The following is a 20,009-nucleotide window of genomic DNA, read 5'->3' as shown; positions in this document are numbered from 1 at the left end:
TGCTGACCCGTCCAAGGCGAGCCTCTGCCAAGCCTCTGATACTCTCCTCTCCATCTGAACCACATATCTATGTATTACCGACTTCCACTGTTCCTTTCCTAGGAATTATTGATCCATATTATCGGCCGCTGTTCTCAGTAAACTAACCTCGGTAAATGTTATGGCCAAAAATCAGTGTTGCCAAAAAAAGATGGACAGGAACGAGACCAGCGTTGAGCTGGATCCATTTTATGCTGCTCGTATGTTAAAAATATATATTTGTGTTTTGGCTTTGCTTTTGGGGCTTTTTATGTCGTTGTTGTTTTAGCCACAAGAGATTATGCTATGCCACCATTTGCTTCTTCGCTCTACAATACCTCGTATTAACTTATGCCATAGACACACGCTGGTCTCGGTTATTGTTGTCTTAACAGTGTTTTGTCAAGCTATGTTTTATAATAATGTACAATGTGTTGATTGTGTACAAAATGACAATCTGAATTAAACTTAGCTTTTTAAGGATTGTTTTGTTTTTGTTTGTAAAAATGTGGTTCTTTTTGTCAGCACATCTGTGGTTCTTTTTTCTGTGAGTCAGCACATCATTTTGTTATTCTTTAATGAATCCTTCGTCCTAAAGCCCAGAAATGTGCTTCAGGTTCAGAGGAACGTGGGAAGATAACATGCATTCACTGTGGGGTCTGCGATTAACTGCTCGGCCCAGAGCACACCAATGTTGTGTGTTTTTGTGTGCTGTGTTGTGTTGTGTTGTGTGCGCTTTACCGCATGAAACCAGAATGAAGTGCCTGAGGTGAGTTTGATTTCAGTTAATCATAGAAAAATACTTTGCCACATTCAATGTAAGAAGAACCAAGAAGATTCTTACAAAGTATCATATTCTTATAAATATCATATTCTGTATTGAATATCAAAAAGCAATACAGTTAATGATAAATTCCAATCAATCTTACTTCTCTGTTCTTATGATTGATAACCTTGATAATATCTGAGATTATCAAGGAAACTCATTTAGATTCAGCAAGCCAATCTCCACATCTCAGCAGTTTATAATGTTGATGCCGTTTCACACAGGGGAAAATAATACCAGAACTGTTTCAAATGCAAACTTTAAAAAACCTCTTGCTCTTCTCTATTTCCAAGGGTCAACATCCCTTCCAGCTGGCCAGATAGACAAGCTGAGACCTTCTCAGCCTCTCTCTCTCTCTCATCGCGGCCAACAGGAAACATGAGGACGTTTGGAGAAATCTCTGGAGTTGTTTCAGCCCGAGGGTTGCCCACTTTCATAGATGTTTTCCATCAGCTTGACGCCGGGCCAGTAAGTTGAGGCAGGCGAAAGGGGGCGAAGTGACTAAGAGACTAAAGACTAAAAAGTAGTGAATAGTTGTTCCACCTCCTCCCCTATCAAGCCCTTCAGTTGCCTCCTTTGCTGGTGACGCCAACACAGCAACGAGGAGTAAACGAAGAGCGTAGTCCATCTAGAATGCTCTGCGTTGTTTCACTTCACTGATATGGGAGGAATACGTCACCAGTTGTTCTTGATTTTCTGTTTCATACACGCACCAGCTCTACTGTCCCTGTGATATAAGAATTCAGAGCAGCTCGCAGGACAGATAGATATCATTTCTTTATGCTCTTGTGTTTCCACGAGAAAGCCAGCGTACTATTGGATACACTCTTTGATGATTCCTTATTAATGTTATCCAAATCACTGCCATCTCAAAGCCTCCTAACCCGAAGCTAAGTCGCTACCATAGCTTGCCAGACTCTTTGAAACCTGCATTGTAACGTTACACTCTAGTGTACACACACCTAGTCAAAGATAACATCCTAGTTAGCTCCCAGTTACTCAAAGTGTTCAAGGTCATCAGACATATGTGGTGGTGGTGTTGTAATTAATGTACAATATAAGAGAAAACACTTTTCTTTGTAAATCCTATTTGCTTGTTGTATATAGATTAGTCAACTTTGTTATATTCATTTCATTTAGCAATCAGAATGACCATTACCATAACCTAACCCTAGCCATGGGCAGCATTAAAAAACACATTATATGATTATTTATTTTAGTTATCAGATATATGTTTTTGAATGATTTTTGAAGATTTCTCTCAAATGAAACACACACTAAAGCCTGACTTGTCTTTTTGACAAATGATGTCATTATAAAGTATAAGTACCTGTACTATATCATGTCATTCAGTCCTATTACAATTTACTTGATTTGAAATGAAATCAAGTAATTATCTATCTTTTCAATCAATCTATAGTCTAATATTTATCAGACGAAAAACAACCCTGTTCTATACCGTTAGAAGTTATATAAGTTATACACAAACTTTCCTGTTTCATTCAACCTAATGAGCGGAATCATTCCTTACGTCGTCGTGACAACTGCCTTGTAAACAGACGGAGAACACAGCCGTGTGTATTTATTCTTCACTGTGTTTTTATTTTAATTTTCTTTATTTCCAGTTTGGGGGGGGGGGGGGGGGGGATTAACGTGTTCAGCCAGTATTACCCTTGGACAGAGGAGGACCACAGTGTCATGTCCACAATCCTGCAGTCTTCTGTTACAGTTAACTGACACCAAATACGTGATTTTCAACTTCACCATTTTCCCCACATAGGTTTTATGTTTTGTTTTGTATTTTTTCATGCTGGAATGAAATCCTGGTTCAGCCGATCCAGCTGCAGAACTTTGGCATTTATAATACACATCTATACCACAATGACCCTTGTAAGCACATGAAATATATTACACCACATACATAAACATTAAGGTGTACAATCGTGTTCAATTTGAAGCTCTCATGTGCAATGTGATGTGAGTATCAGACTGCGCATGTGCATGAGCAAATATAAATGGCTCTGTTTTATTCGTGAGTATTGGGTCACTGGTCACTGGCCTTTGCATGAAGGGGTTAATTGAGTGAAGGGTTAAATTGAGTCAAATTGTATTCTGGGTTTAAGTTCTCTGATGTTTTTAGGTGAATGAAATGCATCCTTGTAGGTCAAAATCGACATTTTGCCTTGAGAAATAAGAAACTTAAATTTGACTTAAATTTGGGAAAGACTATTGTGACTAATTTGATCGTCAAACTGAATCTAAGACAGTGAATCAATGCTGACAATCAAATAGTGTCTTGGTCAGCCCTTCTGTTATATTTACTAAATTTAGAAGTTTATTTCGACTGTATTCAATTTCAAATTTGTGGTTTTCACCCTATATTATATATTTTTCTTGCTCTTTCTGCAACTACGGTATGCATCACAGAATAACTGAACAATGGTTTGCCATTTTATTGTCAAATGTTAAAATAACAGTTATATCTTTCTAGATAGGCCTACATTAAGGGCATGAAACAGTTTATTTTTAATGAACTAGGTTGAGATCTTTTGACGAAAAAATACCTTTTAGTGTTTTCAAGTCCTAAATATTTTCAGCAGTTATTTCACGTTTCATTTTATGTTTCATCAATGGTTTTATGGGTCTATTAAATGGAGGCTATTAGGAAAGACTAATATTTGTGTCAATTTGGATCAGCTTTACACATAATATCTGAAAAGGTTGACCATGTCAACATATTAATCTGTTATTATTGAACATTGTTATTGTGGAATATGATTGGGATCTACTATGATATTCAAATCTTGCTTCACTTTGGAAAGGTAAATCTAAAATATTAGCAAATTATTGAAAAGAAATTAAGGGAATTTAATAATTTTTCTAATGATCACAATCAGGTTTATCTATTGGTAAATCATGACCACACCATATAAGGGCATTATTTCACCATGAATTTGGTTTAAGTTTGGAATGTAAAGCTGATTCAACATCAAACCTATATTTCATTATTTGAAACGGTTGTGCAAAATAACATATGTATTATATTGAGGCATAGAGTTGAAATCAGTTAGTTTGGATGTCTATTTTTGGCAGTTACTACTACACTATCTAGCGTATGGATAGGAGGGCATTATGTCGAACCGTTTTTGCATGCTGATGTTCTTTGTCATATACAAGAAGCACAGTTTGTAATTGAATGCCAGTGTTGTTGACTTGGCTATATATTTTTTCTGAGATGTACATTTCTGCACAGTATATGAGGGGATCTGGTGAGTGAGGAGTTTGGCGGCCATTACAGATTTCGGAGGTTGAGTGCATTGGCATTGAACGACATTGAATCTAGATGTAAAAGTTTGTTTTCCAGCATTCAATGTGAGTTCCATCGAAAAAGTGACTGCAACTCACGGTCATTGGGTTTTTTAATATATTGTATTGAGTGTGGTGTCTAAAATGTATGTGTTTATAAGATGACAATGGTTTTATTTTCAGAAGAAAAATATTTGTACTTTTTATAATCCACTAAAAGGCAGCTTTTGTCGCTGATTGATTGCCAAGACAAATTTACTGTTAAATGCAATATAAAAATGTCACTTAGTAAAAATAAAGAGGCATTTTCATCTTTATGGAGGGGGTTGTCATTTAAATGAAGAACAATTATATTATCTAGTATCAATGTGTTATTTTTCATATAAATCGATAGGTTACATACTGATCAATATTTAGGAAGAAGAACATTAACACCGCTGGCCACAAGGGGGAGGCAAATATGATAAATCAGACTTGCTCCATGAAATAATCGTTGAGGGGCTGAAGCAAGTACCCCGCCCACATTTAGCTCCTCCTCGATCTGCGGGCTGCAGTCAGGGGCACTTGCCTCGATCTGCGGGCTGCAGTCAGGGGTTACTCGGCTGAAGAGCATCATAAGGTGGTTCTACTAAAGAGCCGCTGTGTGCCGACTCGAGCGTTCATTGCAACCCATTACAGAAATGGAATACTATCAAGTCAAATTGCACTAAAGACACAGGACATTGTACATAACTCTGAACCCAGGAAAGTGTGCGTCCATGCTCTGCAAGGTAAGCCGAACGCCGGTTCTGCTCCCTAGCCTTGTCATGTTTGATGGGCTTATGTCTTGAGTGGCTTGTGTTTTGAGTATGAAAGGCTGGTCGTATGAAAGGCTGTTATTGCCGTCAAACATGAAGCGTACAGGTGGTTCTGAAGGTTCATGTCATCGAGGAGCGTTTCAATGAGCTTCTTAACGAATCATGTATTTTTCTTTGGCGTAGACTGAACCTGCATTGAGGTAGCACTGATTATTGGGAATTGTTTGATAGTGTTATTTTTTTAAACGAACTTATTCAAACTAACTATTTGAAAGCCATGTTCCGGCATATATAACTATTATGTGAAATGCATTGCTCAATATTTTTTGTTAAACGGCTAAGTAGCCTACCTTTTCAGTCAGCAAAACCCGACGATATTTTTGCTCCCGTTTTATTCCACAGGGATTCTAGTAGCGATAACATTGACATGAAGCATTGCAAGCGGAGTTTTGCGTAAAGTAACCGGGAGCAGGACCAGAGGGACGGTGAGTGTGTGGGTCTGTACCCCGGGCCGGTCCTATGGTGGCCGGCCGAATCCTGGCCATGGGCAACGGTTCTATCAAAGCCCCGCGGGCGGAGCACAACATCTGCCTGTGCAACAGAGACCCCGCCGGCTGGGATGTGGAGCCCCTGAGGTTGGTCTCCGGTTCATTTTTACAGTATACATCTTTTTTTTATTGGTCTTTATGACACATTTTACACATCTTCAGAATTTGTAAAAACGAGTTACGCACTCATTTTAGGACGTTCTTCAAAGAGGTCTTGTTGAATCTTGTTGTGTTTGTGATTACTTTGTATTTTGAATTACATTCAGCACACTTGGATTAGTTTAGCCTATATACCTTTACTACCAATTAACTGCTATCTTACATTATAATGTTTGTTAAAAAAGCCTCCTTTTTCTCTCGCCACCTCTCACCCCCTCCCTCTTCTCTCCTCCCCTCACCTCTCACCTCTCACCTCTCTCCTCATCTCTCACCTCTTTCCTCATCTCTCACCTCTCTCCTCAACTTCACCGCTTTCCTTATCTCCCATCTCTCTCCTCAACTCTCCTCTCAATGCTTCTCCTTCCCCTCTCTCCCCCTCCCCTCTCCCCTCGCCCCTGCTCTCTTCTCTCTGCCCCTCCCTCCTCCTTGGTCTTCTTCTCCACCCTCTTCCTACCCCCTCCTCGCCCTCCACCTCCTCCAGACTACGTATCACCCACCTGGAGGAGAAGCTTTCCCAGCGGGAGAAGGACTTCCAGGTGCAGGAGCTGCAGATGCGTCTCCTCCGGCAGGAGCTGGATGCCAAAACCACTCAGGTGGAAAAGCTCCAGGACGCTATAGGCTGCTACAGCCACACCAACGGCCACCTGGTGGGGACTCTACCCGCACCACACACCCCCCCGCTGCCCCTGGCCAGTGTCATCGACCAGGGCTCCAGTAGCAGGTTCCACCGGGTGGCCGTAGAGGTCCACCGGCGCCTCAAGGCCAAGGAGGGGGTGTCGGCCGAGCCCACCTCAGGGGCCTACTCTGGGGGTGGAGGAGGGGGAGGTGGGGGTCGGGGGGTCTCTCCCGTGGAGAGGGCTGTGGTCCGCAAAGACTCCAAGTAAGAAGACAGAGTGAATGACATGTCATGATATAATAATAACTATTATTATTATTTAAACAATTCTAATTATTATTATTATAACAATTGTAATAATAACGGATTAAACGGATGATAAACGAATTATCTAAATCTAGACTGTTTTAAATAACAATAGTATGCTAATAAAAAAAAACTGTAAAATAGAAATAATTAACAATACCAAGTTCAAGTTCAAGTTTATTATAGCCATTTCAACAATATAGAAAATACAGTTGATAGGAATGTGTTTTGGTATGCTCACATGTATCACACAGCAACAATAACAACACAACATAACAAGACAAAAAGCCAAAAACGGCACATAAATAACAAGGAGTACAACACTTAACACACATAAAAAACACACAATGCATGGTTCGCAGAGAATTACAGCAGTACAGTACAGTAGTGCAAAAAGTGAGTACCTGTACTGAGGTAGACCATGAAGACCTTAAAGGCCTTAAAGTGCTTAGTGCTTGTTATAGTGGCGTATAGCTTGTAGATAGGTACTATCCCTAAAGCGTGATGTTTTACTTGTGATGCTTCTGTGCCTCCTCCCTGATGGTAAGAGTCTGAATAAGTGGTGTGCTGGGTGAGAGGGGTCAGAGATGATCTTCCTAGCTTTCCTGGAAATTCTGGTGTCATGGTGCGAGCCTATGGTAGGCAGACTACAGCCAATGCGTACTACCCTCTCAAGCTGTTGTTTGTCCTGGCTGGTAGCACTACCATACCAGACCAGGATGGAGAAGGTGAGCACGCTTTCGATGGCTGCACGATAAAAATGGTTTATGCCTGCCTGACTTACCCCGAATTTCCTCAGTTGACGGAGGAAGTATAATCTCTGATGGGATTTGGAAATAATAAGACTGATGTTCGGGTTCCATGATAGGGACTGGTGGATAGTAGTGCCTAAGAAACGGAAGGAGGAGACCCACTCCACAACTTGGCCATTAATGGAGATGGGAAGGTGCTGGCCTGCCTTTTTCCTATAGTCAATCATGAGTTCTTTGGTTTTGGTTGTATTTAGGATTAGGTTATTAGCTTCATACCACTGCACCAGCTGTTCAACCTCACTCCGGTAGGTAGATTCCTCCCCATCAGATATGAGACCTATGACAGTGGTGTCATCTGCAATCTTTAGCATTTTGTCAGATGCAGAATTTGATGTACAATTATTAGTGTAAAGAGAAAATAGTAGAGGTGACAAGACACACCCTTGTGGGGTGCCAGCGTTCAGAACCCTTGGTGATGACACATTCTTCTGGATTTTAACACACTGTTTTCTACTGGACAGGAAGTTTAAGATCCACCAAACCTAGTAAGCTAAAACCTAAATTTAGCAAGGTAATAATAATAAACAGGATGTTCTTTTTTGGCTAGTAAGCTAAAACCATCCAAACACCCGCGTCCTGTTTGTATAGTGTAGGTGATACTGTGTGTTTACATGAATGATTGTGTCAGTGGAAGCCTTCCATCCAACCTACTGTTGCCACTTCTGAGAGCTCTATTAGCATCGCAGGACAATAGAACCTCTTGGATCTGATGCAGCTCATTATTGGCTTCAATGACACAACCTGGGCTTGTCCCTCCCTCTTTCTTCTCTCTCTCTCTCTCTCTCTCTCTCTCTCTCTCTCTCTCTCTCTCTCTCTCTCTCTCTCTCTCTCTTTCTCTCTGTCTCTGTGTCTGTGTCTGTGTCTGTGTCTGTGTCTGTGTCTGTGTCTGTGTCTGTGTCTGTCTCTGTCTCTCTCTTTCTCAATCACTCTCCTCCCCTTAAGTCCCTTCCTCTCCTCTCTCTCCCCTCTCCTCCCTCCCCTCTCTTTTTCTTCTTCCGCTCTCCACTCCATCTTCATTTCCCTCTGTCTCTCCACCTCCATCACTTTAACTCCTCTCGCCCCCCTCCGCTCTCGCCCCCCTCCGCTCTCTCCCCCTGTATTTATCCATGTGTTTATTGTATTTGTTTGTTTGTGTCCCCAGTACCAAAAGGCTTATCAACGCTGCGATGGTGAAGAATGACTTCCTGAAGAAGCTGGAGCCCCAGCACCTGAGGGACATGGTGGACTGCATGTACCCCAGGAAGTACACCCAGGGGCAGCTCGTCATCCAGGAAGGGGAGCCTGGGAACTACCTCTACGTGCTCGCAGGTCATATCTGCTCAAAGCACGCGGTCATCATAAGACATGCCTGTTTGTTTCTCTGTTTCAGCTCCTTCTTAAAGGAGAGTCAAACCCCAACACGACGTGTATATTGGTCTGCATTCGATGACCCCCTAGATAGGTTAAACACATGCTTTTGTGTTTCTGATTATTTGAAAAATTAATCCGACTCTTTTTTGCTTTTCGGTGTCCGAATTTGCGCTCAGGTTTGTGTACATTTTGGGTCTGAAACGCTATACTGCCCCCTTGTGTACACGTTAAGGGGACTGGGAAATGTCAATGCGGGCAGTTCTGCGAAAATCCCCGTTGTGTGTCTGAGTCTCGACACATCATCGTTGCAAAGTGTTAACAGTGTTAAGAGCCTTAAAACTTGGACTGTGAGAGAGGAGGGGAGGCAAGAGGCCGAGGGAGGGTAAAAGAGGAGAGGAGAGGAGGAGCAAGGAGAGGCGAGAAGAGGGATTAGGATCCCAATAATCATGAAGCACAACTTTGTCTCTGTGTGGTCTCCACAGAGGGTCTTCTGGAGGTCATCCAGAATGGTAAACTGCTTGGAGAGATGCGTCCAGGGACCGCCTTCGGAGAACTGGCGATATTGTACAACTGTAAAAGAACCGCCACCGTCAAAGGTAACGTGGATAACCCCTGACGTGTCTCTGTTTCCCCTGTCTAGCCCTCCCCTTTCCCCTTAACGCCCTGTCTGTATTACGGGTCCCACCCCTTACCTACTCCTTAATAACCTGTCTGTATTAATTGTCTAATCCCTTACCTACTCCTTAATGACCCGTCTGTATAAAATGCCCCTTTTCCTACTCCTTTATGACTGTGTCTGTATTAACTGTCTAGACCCATACCTGTCTAACCCCCTGCCTACCCCTTAATGACAATGCTTGCTCCTTAATTAACTCTCTCTCACTGTCTTTGGATAAAAGCGTCTCATAAATTAGAACTAATTAGCAAACCATTGAAGCATTGGCCCTTGTCAAACACAGAGGAATGACTTGTCACACAGGGGACTCCAGGTTTCCTGTGTTTGACAACCGTATCTCTTTCGAGAGATCATTGCAGCCAGAGTTAATTATTCCCTTTGTGACCAATCCCAAGGGGAAACCATATTGTTTGAAATGTCGTCATCCACTAATGTGTGTCTAAGAATCCTACTATCCTTTGTGACCTGTGTCTCATGCACAAAATATGCAATGAAAGAATCCAAATATTTGAAAACAAAATGATTATAAGTAATGTATAAGAATACCTGTTATATTTTAAATCAAATAGTTGTAGGATATTTTCCAAATTCTCAGAATTTGAAAAATGTTTCACACAGATTATGCAAATGAAAGTTATTGCCGTACGGATCGAATCTCATTCCCAATCCCAAATCATACAATACATTTTGTCTCATTGATCAAAATGTATCCTCAATTATAAAACAAGACTGCCCTTAGGTAGATTCAAGAAGCTTGAAACATGTGGCTAATGTCCTTCATCTTCTCCGGATGTTATTGGTGTCGCTCTTGAGCAGCTGTGTCCTGCGCTCTCATCTGGGCGTTGGACCGGCAGACCTTCCAGAGCATCATGATGAGGACCACCAAGGCTCGCCATGAAGAATACTTTAACTTCCTACGCAGGTAGACACTCACCCTATTGCTGAACAACCATCGGTTAAACAGCTAAAGTAACAAAGTGAAACATTATATATATATTCTCTCTCTCTCTCTCTCTCTCTCTCTCTCTCTCTCTCTCTCTCTCTCTCTCTCTCTCTCTCTCTCTCTCTCTCTCTCTCTCTCTCTCTCTCTCTCTCTCTCTCTCTCTCTCTCTCTCTCTCTCTCTCTCTCTCTCTCTCTCTCTCTCTCAGTGTTTCTCTGCTTAAGGAACTACCTGAGGAAAAGCTGGCAAAGATCGCTGATTGCCTTGAAGTTGTGAGTGTCCTTTGGTAAATTACATGTACAGATGGGTCTATTTGTTTTGTATCTAAACCATGACAAACAAATTGTTATTTTTCTCATAGGATTATTTTAATAGAGGAGAGTTTATTATCCGAGAGGGAGAAGAGGGTAACACTTTCTTCATCATAGCAAAAGGAGAGGTGAGATGTCCTCCCAAATAATCCTGACCGAGTCCTGGCTATGTCTCTACTAATAATCCTAATGCAACCTTGTACCGTATGCCATGAATTGGAAGTGAAAGGTCACTGAACAAAGATAAATCATTTTAACTAACAGATCAAATAACATCAAATATTCAAAAAATAATTACAAGAGTAAGACTGGATCTCCGGGTGGTGTTGTGTGCAGGTGTCGGTCACCCAGACCACAGAGGCCCACGGTCAGCCCAAGGAGATCAAAACGCTGGGCGTGGGAGACTACTTTGGAGAGAAGGCCCTCATAAGGTACACTTACACACAGATATGATTTTGCTCTGCTTGTGTGGAGCAAATATGCACTGCTTTGCAGTTTAACAACTGATAATTCTCTCTCCATGCCCTGTGTAACTTACTAGAATGCTACGGAGAGCAATTAAAAGTGTAAAAGAAAAGATTTGAGGGATATTTGTCTTACTGTTTTTTTTTTTCATTTAAACTGCTTTTAGTAATTTAGCAATTTGTCTCCACAGCGAAGACGTCCGCTCGGCCAATATCGTCTGCAACACCAACGACACCCAGTGCCTGGTGGTGGACAGAGAGTGAGTTGTCGAGACGAGGAGGTCATTCTTACTGTTGGAGTTGAGCTTAGTATGGTTGCATTGAGTAAAGATCCATTTTGTTTAGGGCTTAGTTGGGTTTAGATCAGTTTAGTTTAGCTTGAGTGAGTTCGGCTGGGTTTAGTTTGGCTCAGGTGGGTATTGAATTGAGTTAAGCTCCATTTTGTTTAGGCTTAGTTGGGTTTAGCTCAGTTTAGTTAAGCTTGGGTGGAGTTTGGTTTCATTTCTCCAGACCATTGGTGTTAATGTATTTTCCCTTTAGAAACGTAACCAGATGGTTAGAAGGTGTGTTCTCTGTGTCCTCTGTAGGAACTTTAACCAGATGGTGGGAACGTACGAGGAACTGCAGGCTTATCTGAAGGAATACGTTGAGGAACTCTCCCGCAGCGACGTGAAGAGAAACGCTCTGTGAGTGTAATGGATAACGCAGACAATCACGCACGCACAAGCACACATGCATGCTAAAACACACACAAGCACGCGCGCAAAGAAACACAAAATTATGAAAAAATAAACAAAATAAAGTATGAACTCAATTTTTTTTTATATATATATATATTAATATATATATCTAATAAATTTCTCTATATATATATATATATATATAATAATGACAGAAATCTCAGAATGTAATATGTTGTTATCCCTGGCCATAGGGGTAAACATAAAGTGAGAATGTGTGTTTCAGGCCCCAGTCCCCGCAGGCAGACTCCCCGACGCAGCAGGAGTGGCGTCGGCTGCAGGACCGCCTGGCCCTGCTCCCCCACCACATGCCCTTCCAGAGGCTGGAGGTCATCGCCACCCTGGGCGTGGGGGGCTTTGGTCGCGTGGTGCTGGTGAGCAGGACCGGGAGGACGCCGTCTGAGACGCTGACATGTTCATTACTACGTCCTGTTTACTGACTAGTTACTATCTACGAGGGCTGCGCTCAACCAAAGACATTTTGGTAGACTGAAATGTGACATGCTCTTTAACCATTCGATTAGTCGATGGGGACGAGATTATCTGCACGTCATCCCTAGAATAATTGGCCACAGTGCACCGAATGCCCTCTACCTGGTGAGCAGAGTTTACATTACACTATTTGGTCATACTTTTTTAACAAAATGATGCAACACAGACAACCTTTTTGACATGGTGTCAATTAGTTTTGAGATGACTTTTAAGAGTTCTTTCAATCCACTCAAAGATACGCAATGGCAATATAATGCAAGAGGAAGAAAACTCAAATATCAATATCAAGTCACAATAAGACATTTAAAAGCATTGACACACGTTGTTTCTCCCTGGTTGTGTGTCAGGTGAAGCTGGAGGACGAGAGCTCCACCTTCGCCCTGAAGTGCATCAAGAAGAAACACATCGTGGACACCAGGCAGCAGGAACACATCTACTCTGAGAAGAACATCCTGCAGCTCACCAACTCACCCTTCATAGTCAGGTAGAGAGAGGAACATGTAGCTAACCAACTCAGTAACCCTTCATAGTCAGGTAGAGAGAGAGGAACATGTAGCTAACCAACTCACCCTTCATAGTCAGGTAGAGAGAGGAACATGTAGCTAACCAACTCACCCTTCATAGTCAGGTAGAGAGAGGAACATGTAGCTAACCAACTCACCCTTCATAGTCAGGTAGAGAGAGGAACATGTAGCTAACCAACTCACCCTTCATAGTCAGGTAGAGAGAGAGGAACATGTAGCTAACCAACTCACCCTTCATAGTCAGGTAGAGAGAGGAACATGTAGCTAACCAACTCACCCTTCATAGTCAGGTAGAGAGAGAGGAACATGTAGCTAACCAACTCACCCTTCATAGTTGCACAGCACTAGAGGGTAGTTAGCATTATCTGTCTAATGTGCATGTTGTAATATTTTTTACCCGTGTCTAATTAGAGCAGACACAAACAGTGTTTGTTCTCAGTTTGCAGACAGCAGCGTTCTCCTGAGGTATCATCGTAGATGTGCTCTGGTGCTCTGGGCTTTGTTTTGGCCGTTAATTCACCATTATGCAACACAGCAGAGCACATCCAATCAACTGAATCTGGAAATGTATGCAGCGGGAATGGAACCGACGTTTCCAAAAAGAGGGGGATGGAAAACAGGATAAAAGGACCGACCATGGCACTCTTAGAAAAGATGAAAGAGATCCGCAATTGATCGGGCGATTTGAGTGTGACAGGGAAAATGACATGCGCAGCCAATTAAAAAATGACATTCTCACGTTTTCTAACCATCACAGCTAGAATAAGCACATCAATAATTTCCAAATGTGGTTAGGCATACCCTAGAGGGGGGGGGGGGCATGACAAGGTTCTCTGTACAAAACTAAAATGACATTGATTGTTGTAGTTAAACATCAGAAATATAAAAGTATGCCATAGTTACTCTTATTTTTAACACCCTAGGCCTTTACAATATTAATGATATGAATGATATTAATTTATGCTTAAATTTTATTATTAAAATATAATTTAAAGGGAAACAGAAAAAAATAAAAAGGTTTGGGAACAGGGAAATTAATCCTTTATCTTCGACGGTGTGGGAGGAGAGATTATATGCTCTGAGAGTTGGAGACCCAGAGGGGCCCCGAAGGTCAGAGTGAAGGTTTCCCAGGGAGGTTTCCAGGGCACGCAGGCCAGGGGAATGCCGCTGAGTGCTCCCTCTCTCTCTCACTCTCTTTGCCTCTGTATCTTTCCCTCTTTTCCTCTCCTTTTTCTCTCTGACATTTCACACACAAAAGCTTCTTGGGAAATGCTGCCATGGCCTGAACTCAAGGACAGGGGATTCGGGCAGGAGAAGAAGTTCATTTTAGCTCTTATTCCTCTGAGCAGGATCTGTTGTTATGCTTGTCTTGATGTGGAGGAAACGTTATAGAGTGAGAAGCCATTTTTGGACTGTTGTGTGTCTTGTTGGGTTTGAAACAGCAGCATGTATCCAATCTTTGAAACAGTTTAAAGTCCTTTCTGTTTGTCATAACCTTAAGTGTTATGTTCCAAATAATTCTCACAACCTGTATCATTTTGTTACAACCAAGCCACACCCCCAGTTATTGATTCCTCAGGTTAACCTTCCAGGTTATTCTGCATATTTGCATTTTGGACAATGACAAATTAAATTAATTTAAAAGTCCTGTGTGTGTGTGTGTGTGTGTGTGTGTGTGTGTGTGTGTGTGTGTGTGTGTGTGTGTGTGTGTGTGTGTGTGTGTGTGTGTGTGTGTGTGTGTGTGTGTGTGTGTGTGTGTGTGTGTGTGTGTGTGTGTGTGTGTGTGTGTGCCTGCATGCCTGCATGCGTGTTCTCCAGGTTGTTCCGGACCTTCAGGGATGACAGGTGTGTGTACCTGCTTCTGGAAGCCTGTCTGGGAGGAGAGCTATGGAGTGTGCTTAGAGACATGTGAGTGGAGCTCTAATATTAGCAAAGTATCCTGCTGTTTAATATACATTATTATTGTACGTCACTTGGCACAGCAGTTATCATGATGAATGTACTAAACAAATCTTTCATTTCAAGCAAATTCATCAGTATTAGTCTGACCAGCAAATCAAATCACATATAAAAAATGTGTGGATTTTTTTATTAGCTTGCTTTTTTCCTGATAATTACCATCACATTTTCTTAAGTGGTTCGTCAGCTTACATAGGAACGAGTTACAGCCGCCGACCAATCAGAGCGATGAATCAGCATGAGCTGATGTATGCCCCCTCAGTTGGACCGAGAACAACGTGTCTTTTCTTGCTCCAGGAACTTCTTTGATGACCCGACGGGCCGGTTCTGCATCGGCTGTGTGCTGGAGGCCTTCGAGTACCTCCACATCCGGGGCATCGTGTACCGGGACCTGAAGCCAGAGAACCTTCTGCTCGACTCGGAGGGCTACGTCAAAATGGTCTCCTGATCACTGGATTGATCATTTTCAAGCTGTATACCCCCCCCCCCTATATATTATATCTGTATTATTATTAATTATTATATAAATAGATGTATTTGTATTTAATTTATCTACTTTATTTGTGAATTATAATAATAAGACATACACTGTTTTGAATGTGTTTATTGTATTGTATATCGTTTTATTGATTCCCACCAGATTTCCCCTAGAAGATCGTTTCTGTTTCACGTTTGCTTTACTGTCGCAAATGTCTACATTTGTACTTTTCCGTTGTTTCTCAGGCAGACTTTGGCTTCGCTAAGAGGATCGGCCTGGGGAAGAAGACCTGGACATTCTGCGGGACCCCGGAGTATGTGGCCCCAGAGGTGGTCATGAACAAGGGCCATGACTTTGGGGCCGACTGCTGGTCCCTGGGAATTCTCATCTTTGAGCTGCTCACTGGAAAGTAAGTGATGAGCTGGAGGACAAAAACACATTTATAATGACTGTAATAATAACACTTTTTTCGGGTTGCATAACGGCAACTCATGAAAACACTTCTGAATACAATAGGCTACAAATGAAACAAAACTTTTTTACTATTTATGTGGTTGCAAAACTATATAATTAAGATTTTGTTGCTTATTATCATCAAAAAATTATTTATAAAGCATTACCCAAAAATATGTATTTTTTCAACCATGTCGGTTACATCTATGCGCTGCTGTGTTAAAGGAAACATATTTAAGGAGTTGAATGCAAAATAGGTGAAATGAATCCTGTTGATGAGTTCAGAGCATAGTGAGGGCGTCCTCACCGAGGTCCGTGTTGGTCTCTTCCCCAGCCCGCCGTTCTCCGGCACAGACCCCATTAAGATCTACACCATGGTGCTCCACGGCATCGAGAAGGTCGACTTCCCCAAGAGGATCGGCAAGCGGCCGGATGACCTCATCAGGAGACTCTGCAGGTGATGAGGCCCCAACCCCTCCCCCTCACCTTAATTCGAGCCAGCGTCTGAATTCACTGTCAGTCGCTTCGGGTGAACACATCTGCTGCATGTCTCAATAATGAGTAGGTGGCTGGTGATTGCTTTGTGGCCGGGCCCCATTCTGAGAGAGACGCGGGGGGTAAATGGCAGTTTGTCGTCGTATTAGCTCGTAATGGCGGTGGAGCCGAGAGCAGGACCTGAGGTTGTTAGATTAGATTAACCGCATTAGCTCCTTGTTTTTTAATGTGATCTGCTGCTGCTGCCTCCATGTACTCTCATTTAGCCAGGCCTGTGATAGGCTAATTCAATATTGCTGCTAATCGTTTGTACGGCATGGACAACAAATGAACGGCACAAGATGTCCGATATCGTACCTGAAAGTACCTTATATAACTATTCTAATTTAACTTCCACACGTCCTGGTGTATAGACTGTATAGAATTCATCCATTCATTTAAAAAAGATGTGCCCTGGGATTTGTGAATGTGGTTAAAACATTCATATCTTGAGAGTTGATACAATACAAATGGATGATCCAGAACCCTGTGTGTTCCTCTTAGGCTCAACCCGGTGGAGAGACTAGGTAACAAGAAGAACGGCATCCTCGACATTAAGAAGCACAAGTAAGTTGGCACAGCTGACCTCTGTCATGTTTTTCACCTATCCATCAGATTCTACCTGTTCACTGAGCGATTGTGTGTGTGTGTGTGTGTGTGTGTGTGTGTGTGTGTGTGTGTGTGTGTGTGTGTGTGTGTGTGTGTGTGTGTGTGTGTGTGTGGGCGTGTGGGCGTGTGGGCGTGCGTACACCATGCACCTGTGTATATCATGTGTGTATTCATGAGTGATTAGCATAAATGTATAATGATATATATAATAATCCATCTACAACTGAATATTATACATATGATTCAACTTACTATAGTGGGTGTCATGTGACCTTGTCATCCTTGTGCCCCGTGGAGGTGGTTCCAGGGCTTCAACTGGGACGGCTTGCGGCACCAGAGGCTTGTATCCCCCCTGAAGAGAGAGGTAATGGCTTTCCCCCCCCCCAACCGTCATTACATGCCACCCCCCATTATTCCATCCCTCCCCCCCCCCCCCAACCCCACACATCTATTTTTAACTTATTCCTTCATGCAAGCAGAGCGGAGCACTTCAGTGTTTTTTATTCCAAGTGCTGTGACATCGGGAAAGTGTTGTCCCAATGAGGGCATTGTAGCCTGGCTGTGTCTGTGATGGGTTGGTGAGGGGACGCCGTGGTATTGGTTTACGTGTCACAAGATAAAGTCAATATTTGCTCATTTGAAACAATCAGCCCTCACGGCCCTTGTGCTCCGTTCATCCAGGGACTTGTACTATAATGGAGGCTTGACACCAACAGCTGTTTTGGTTTGTATTTGGAGACATGTGTAAATATAAAAGGAGTTCAAAGAAAGACACAGGCTCATTTCAATTAATTAATGGAAATATAAAAGGAGTTCAAAGAAAGACACAGGCTCATTTCAATTAATTAATCAACTAATATTAATTATGAAATCTTATTTTTTGTTTTTTTATTTTAATTGGTTATGATTTATTTAGTTTGTCACAGTTTTTTAAGTTGAAAACGGTTTTATATGGTACTTAATAAATCATTTGAAAATCAATGACGTCCTAGCTTATGGATACTGCTATCCAGACTACTGGGTCCTGTAACGTGACGGTATGTCTAGAGAGACGAGTCATGTTGTACACATCAGATCACTGGGCCGCAAACACACATCGATTGCCTTGCCAGCTCCACAGCCACCAAGTGAGACATTCCATCCAGCTACTTTTCTGATTCCCAAATTTCTATATTATCGGCCCTCCCTTAAATTTTAGGTGAATACTCAAATCCCTTTGCAAGGCTTTACATTTCTCATCTCCAGTTTCCCTGCCCTGTGACTGTATATATATATATACCGTATATTGTTTTTTTTAAGATGTATTTATTTCAAACTTTCAATCGTGGTATCGATCAAGACTCAGATCATTAAGCCTTCTAAATGGTATCAATATCAATGAAGATTAATGATCCCCGTCCATGCGTGTTATTGCTGCGTCCAGTGCTTCTCTTGCGCTCAACGAAACATCCCTATTCAATCTCTAAATGGATAATGAGACCGTGCTAACCGCTGGGCGTGGTGTTTTGCTAGGTGCGAGGGCCGTTGGACCACAGCCACTTTGACGTGTTCCCCCCTGACCTGGAGGAACCCCCAGAGGAGCTGTCTGGCTGGGACAAAAACTTCTGAAGACCTCCATGCTATTCCTGGGTCTGCTGCGCCGAATCAGACCTTGAACAAAACAGTCATTCTGCGGCTTCTAAAACACCACAAACACGGAAGTTGTCCTTCCTGCTGTCGATGAAGAAGTGCAGAATTTTACTGAATTGTTAATGGGAAAATTTTCCTAAATTCCCTCTCTTTTGATACTGTGTACACCATTTCTCAGACAATGGGTTTGACTACTCAAATCAACTTTTTTCTACATGGGATCTTTTGTACTAATGGTATTCATACGTATATTTGACAGCGTGGGCCTGGCTTGCTCGGAGAGCTTTGCTCCCTTGGAGGTCATGATATCCTACTCGTGTGCGAGTCTATATTGTTGTGAGCTTGCGGCTTTTGGGATAGCTATTATTTGAATTGGTTATTGAGACAGAGACAGCCGGTCCCACTGGAAGGAGGCTCATTGGCTGGGTCAGAGGTCGTAGAGGCACAGCTGCATAGCATCAGACCTGAATGTAATGAACACACAAGCAACGGATTGACCTGAAGTGCCAAAAATGAAGAACAGGCCAATGCCTAAAACGCACTATGTATGACTATGTGTGTATCACATAAGTTGTTGAAGAAACCTGTCCACATCTAGGACTAGAATCTTTTCAAAGATGACCACTTTTTCAAGGACTAGTCATCCTTCACACCTGAGCGACATGTATGTTTTAAGGAATTTTCTTCTGTATTTTTGTCCTAAATGAGCAATTTGCTAATGCCTCTCTTAACTGTATTTCTAAATGTGATTTTCATGTTGAGGATGAAAATATAATTAAAATGTTTCTTTAATACGAGTTCAGTTTATTACATTTACTTGTCAGGGACCATAAACCAACACAATAATCTTGCACAAGGATAGGAGATGCATTGCAAGAGATGTATACTAGATGGTTCTCATCTGCAGTCGCTGTACTCCAAAAACTATAATAGCATTTTAATTATTATGGCTATAATGTAATACATGATCAGTCTCTCCAGTGAATATGACATTATAAATGAAAGATGCACGGTAAATAAATAAAATATCCCTGAAGCTTTGTCTTTCAAATATAAGGTCTTGAATATAATGATTAACAGTATTATTAATCATTACGTTTCTTTCTATTAAGGTATGTATCATTCCAAAGATTAGGGTTACAGACCAATTTTATTAACAAATAAAAATTGATTAAGGAGATCCCAATAGGCCTTTGTCAACTCAAATCATCCTACGCTTGTACATATAAATAATGCATGTCCCTTGGGAATAGCTGTTTCGTCTATGTTCCCATGGATTCGTTGACGTGTATGTCGCTTGGGTTGAACGAGGGCAGATGGGGTCTTCAACAGTTTGAGTTCACTGAAGGAACTTCTTTCTTCTGTCCTATAGTGGGCGTAATAATTCTGTAGGCGTGTAAAGCTATGTCCATATGACATTGCACACATTTTTTCACAGACGCCCCCTGGAGGACAGATGAC

General features: G+C 42.0%; 2 protein-coding genes across 2 annotated transcripts in view; both read left to right on the top strand.

The window, feature by feature from the left end:
- Positions 1–2,475, top strand: part of LOC130405003 (collagen alpha-1(XIII) chain-like) — an 89,648-nt gene extending 87,173 nt beyond the window's left edge. Inside the window, 1 exon segment of the mRNA XM_056609956.1 lies at positions 1,138–2,475. Within this exon segment, the coding sequence (XP_056465931.1) occupies positions 1,138–1,167 (30 nt within the window). The 3' untranslated portion in view covers positions 1,168–2,475.
- Positions 2,476–2,488: 13 nt separating this feature from the next.
- On the top strand, positions 2,489–19,574 carry LOC130404180 (cGMP-dependent protein kinase 2-like). Its single transcript, XM_056608823.1, has 20 exons — positions 2,489–4,920; positions 5,350–5,582; positions 6,136–6,534; positions 8,530–8,696; positions 9,221–9,334; positions 10,231–10,336; positions 10,564–10,627; positions 10,717–10,794; positions 11,003–11,097; positions 11,322–11,390; positions 11,718–11,816; positions 12,097–12,244; positions 12,710–12,846; positions 14,705–14,794; positions 15,143–15,284; positions 15,569–15,732; positions 16,111–16,233; positions 16,815–16,877; positions 17,217–17,283; positions 18,432–19,574. The coding sequence occupies exons 2-20, from the start codon at positions 5,467–5,469 to the stop codon at positions 18,525–18,527; spliced, it is 2,337 nt and encodes a 778-aa protein (XP_056464798.1). The 5' UTR covers positions 2,489–4,920; positions 5,350–5,466; the 3' UTR covers positions 18,528–19,574.
- The last annotated feature ends 435 nt before the right edge of the window (positions 19,575–20,009 follow it).

Source organism: Gadus chalcogrammus, chromosome 15 (genome assembly GCF_026213295.1).
Source record: "Gadus chalcogrammus isolate NIFS_2021 chromosome 15, NIFS_Gcha_1.0, whole genome shotgun sequence".
In the NCBI taxonomy this organism is placed as follows: Eukaryota; Metazoa; Chordata; class Actinopteri; order Gadiformes; family Gadidae; genus Gadus; species Gadus chalcogrammus.
The sequence above is the reverse complement of the archived record's forward strand: the minus strand, read 5'-3'. Positions and strand labels throughout refer to the sequence as shown.

What these genes read in the sequence shown, in the direction of transcription:
- LOC130404180 (XM_056608823.1), top strand. Translation starts at nt 5,467, where the DNA reads ATGGTGGCCGGCCGAATCCTGGCCATGGGCAACGGTTCTATCAAAGCC. An exon ending in GACGTGAAGAGAAACGCTCT is followed by an intron (nt 11,817 to 12,096) that starts GTGAGTGTAATG and finishes TGTGTGTTTCAG; the next exon opens with GCCCCAGTCCCCGCAGGCAG. An exon ending in TTTGAGCTGCTCACTGGAAA is followed by an intron (nt 15,733 to 16,110) that starts GTAAGTGATGAG and finishes TCTCTTCCCCAG; the next exon opens with CCCGCCGTTCTCCGGCACAG.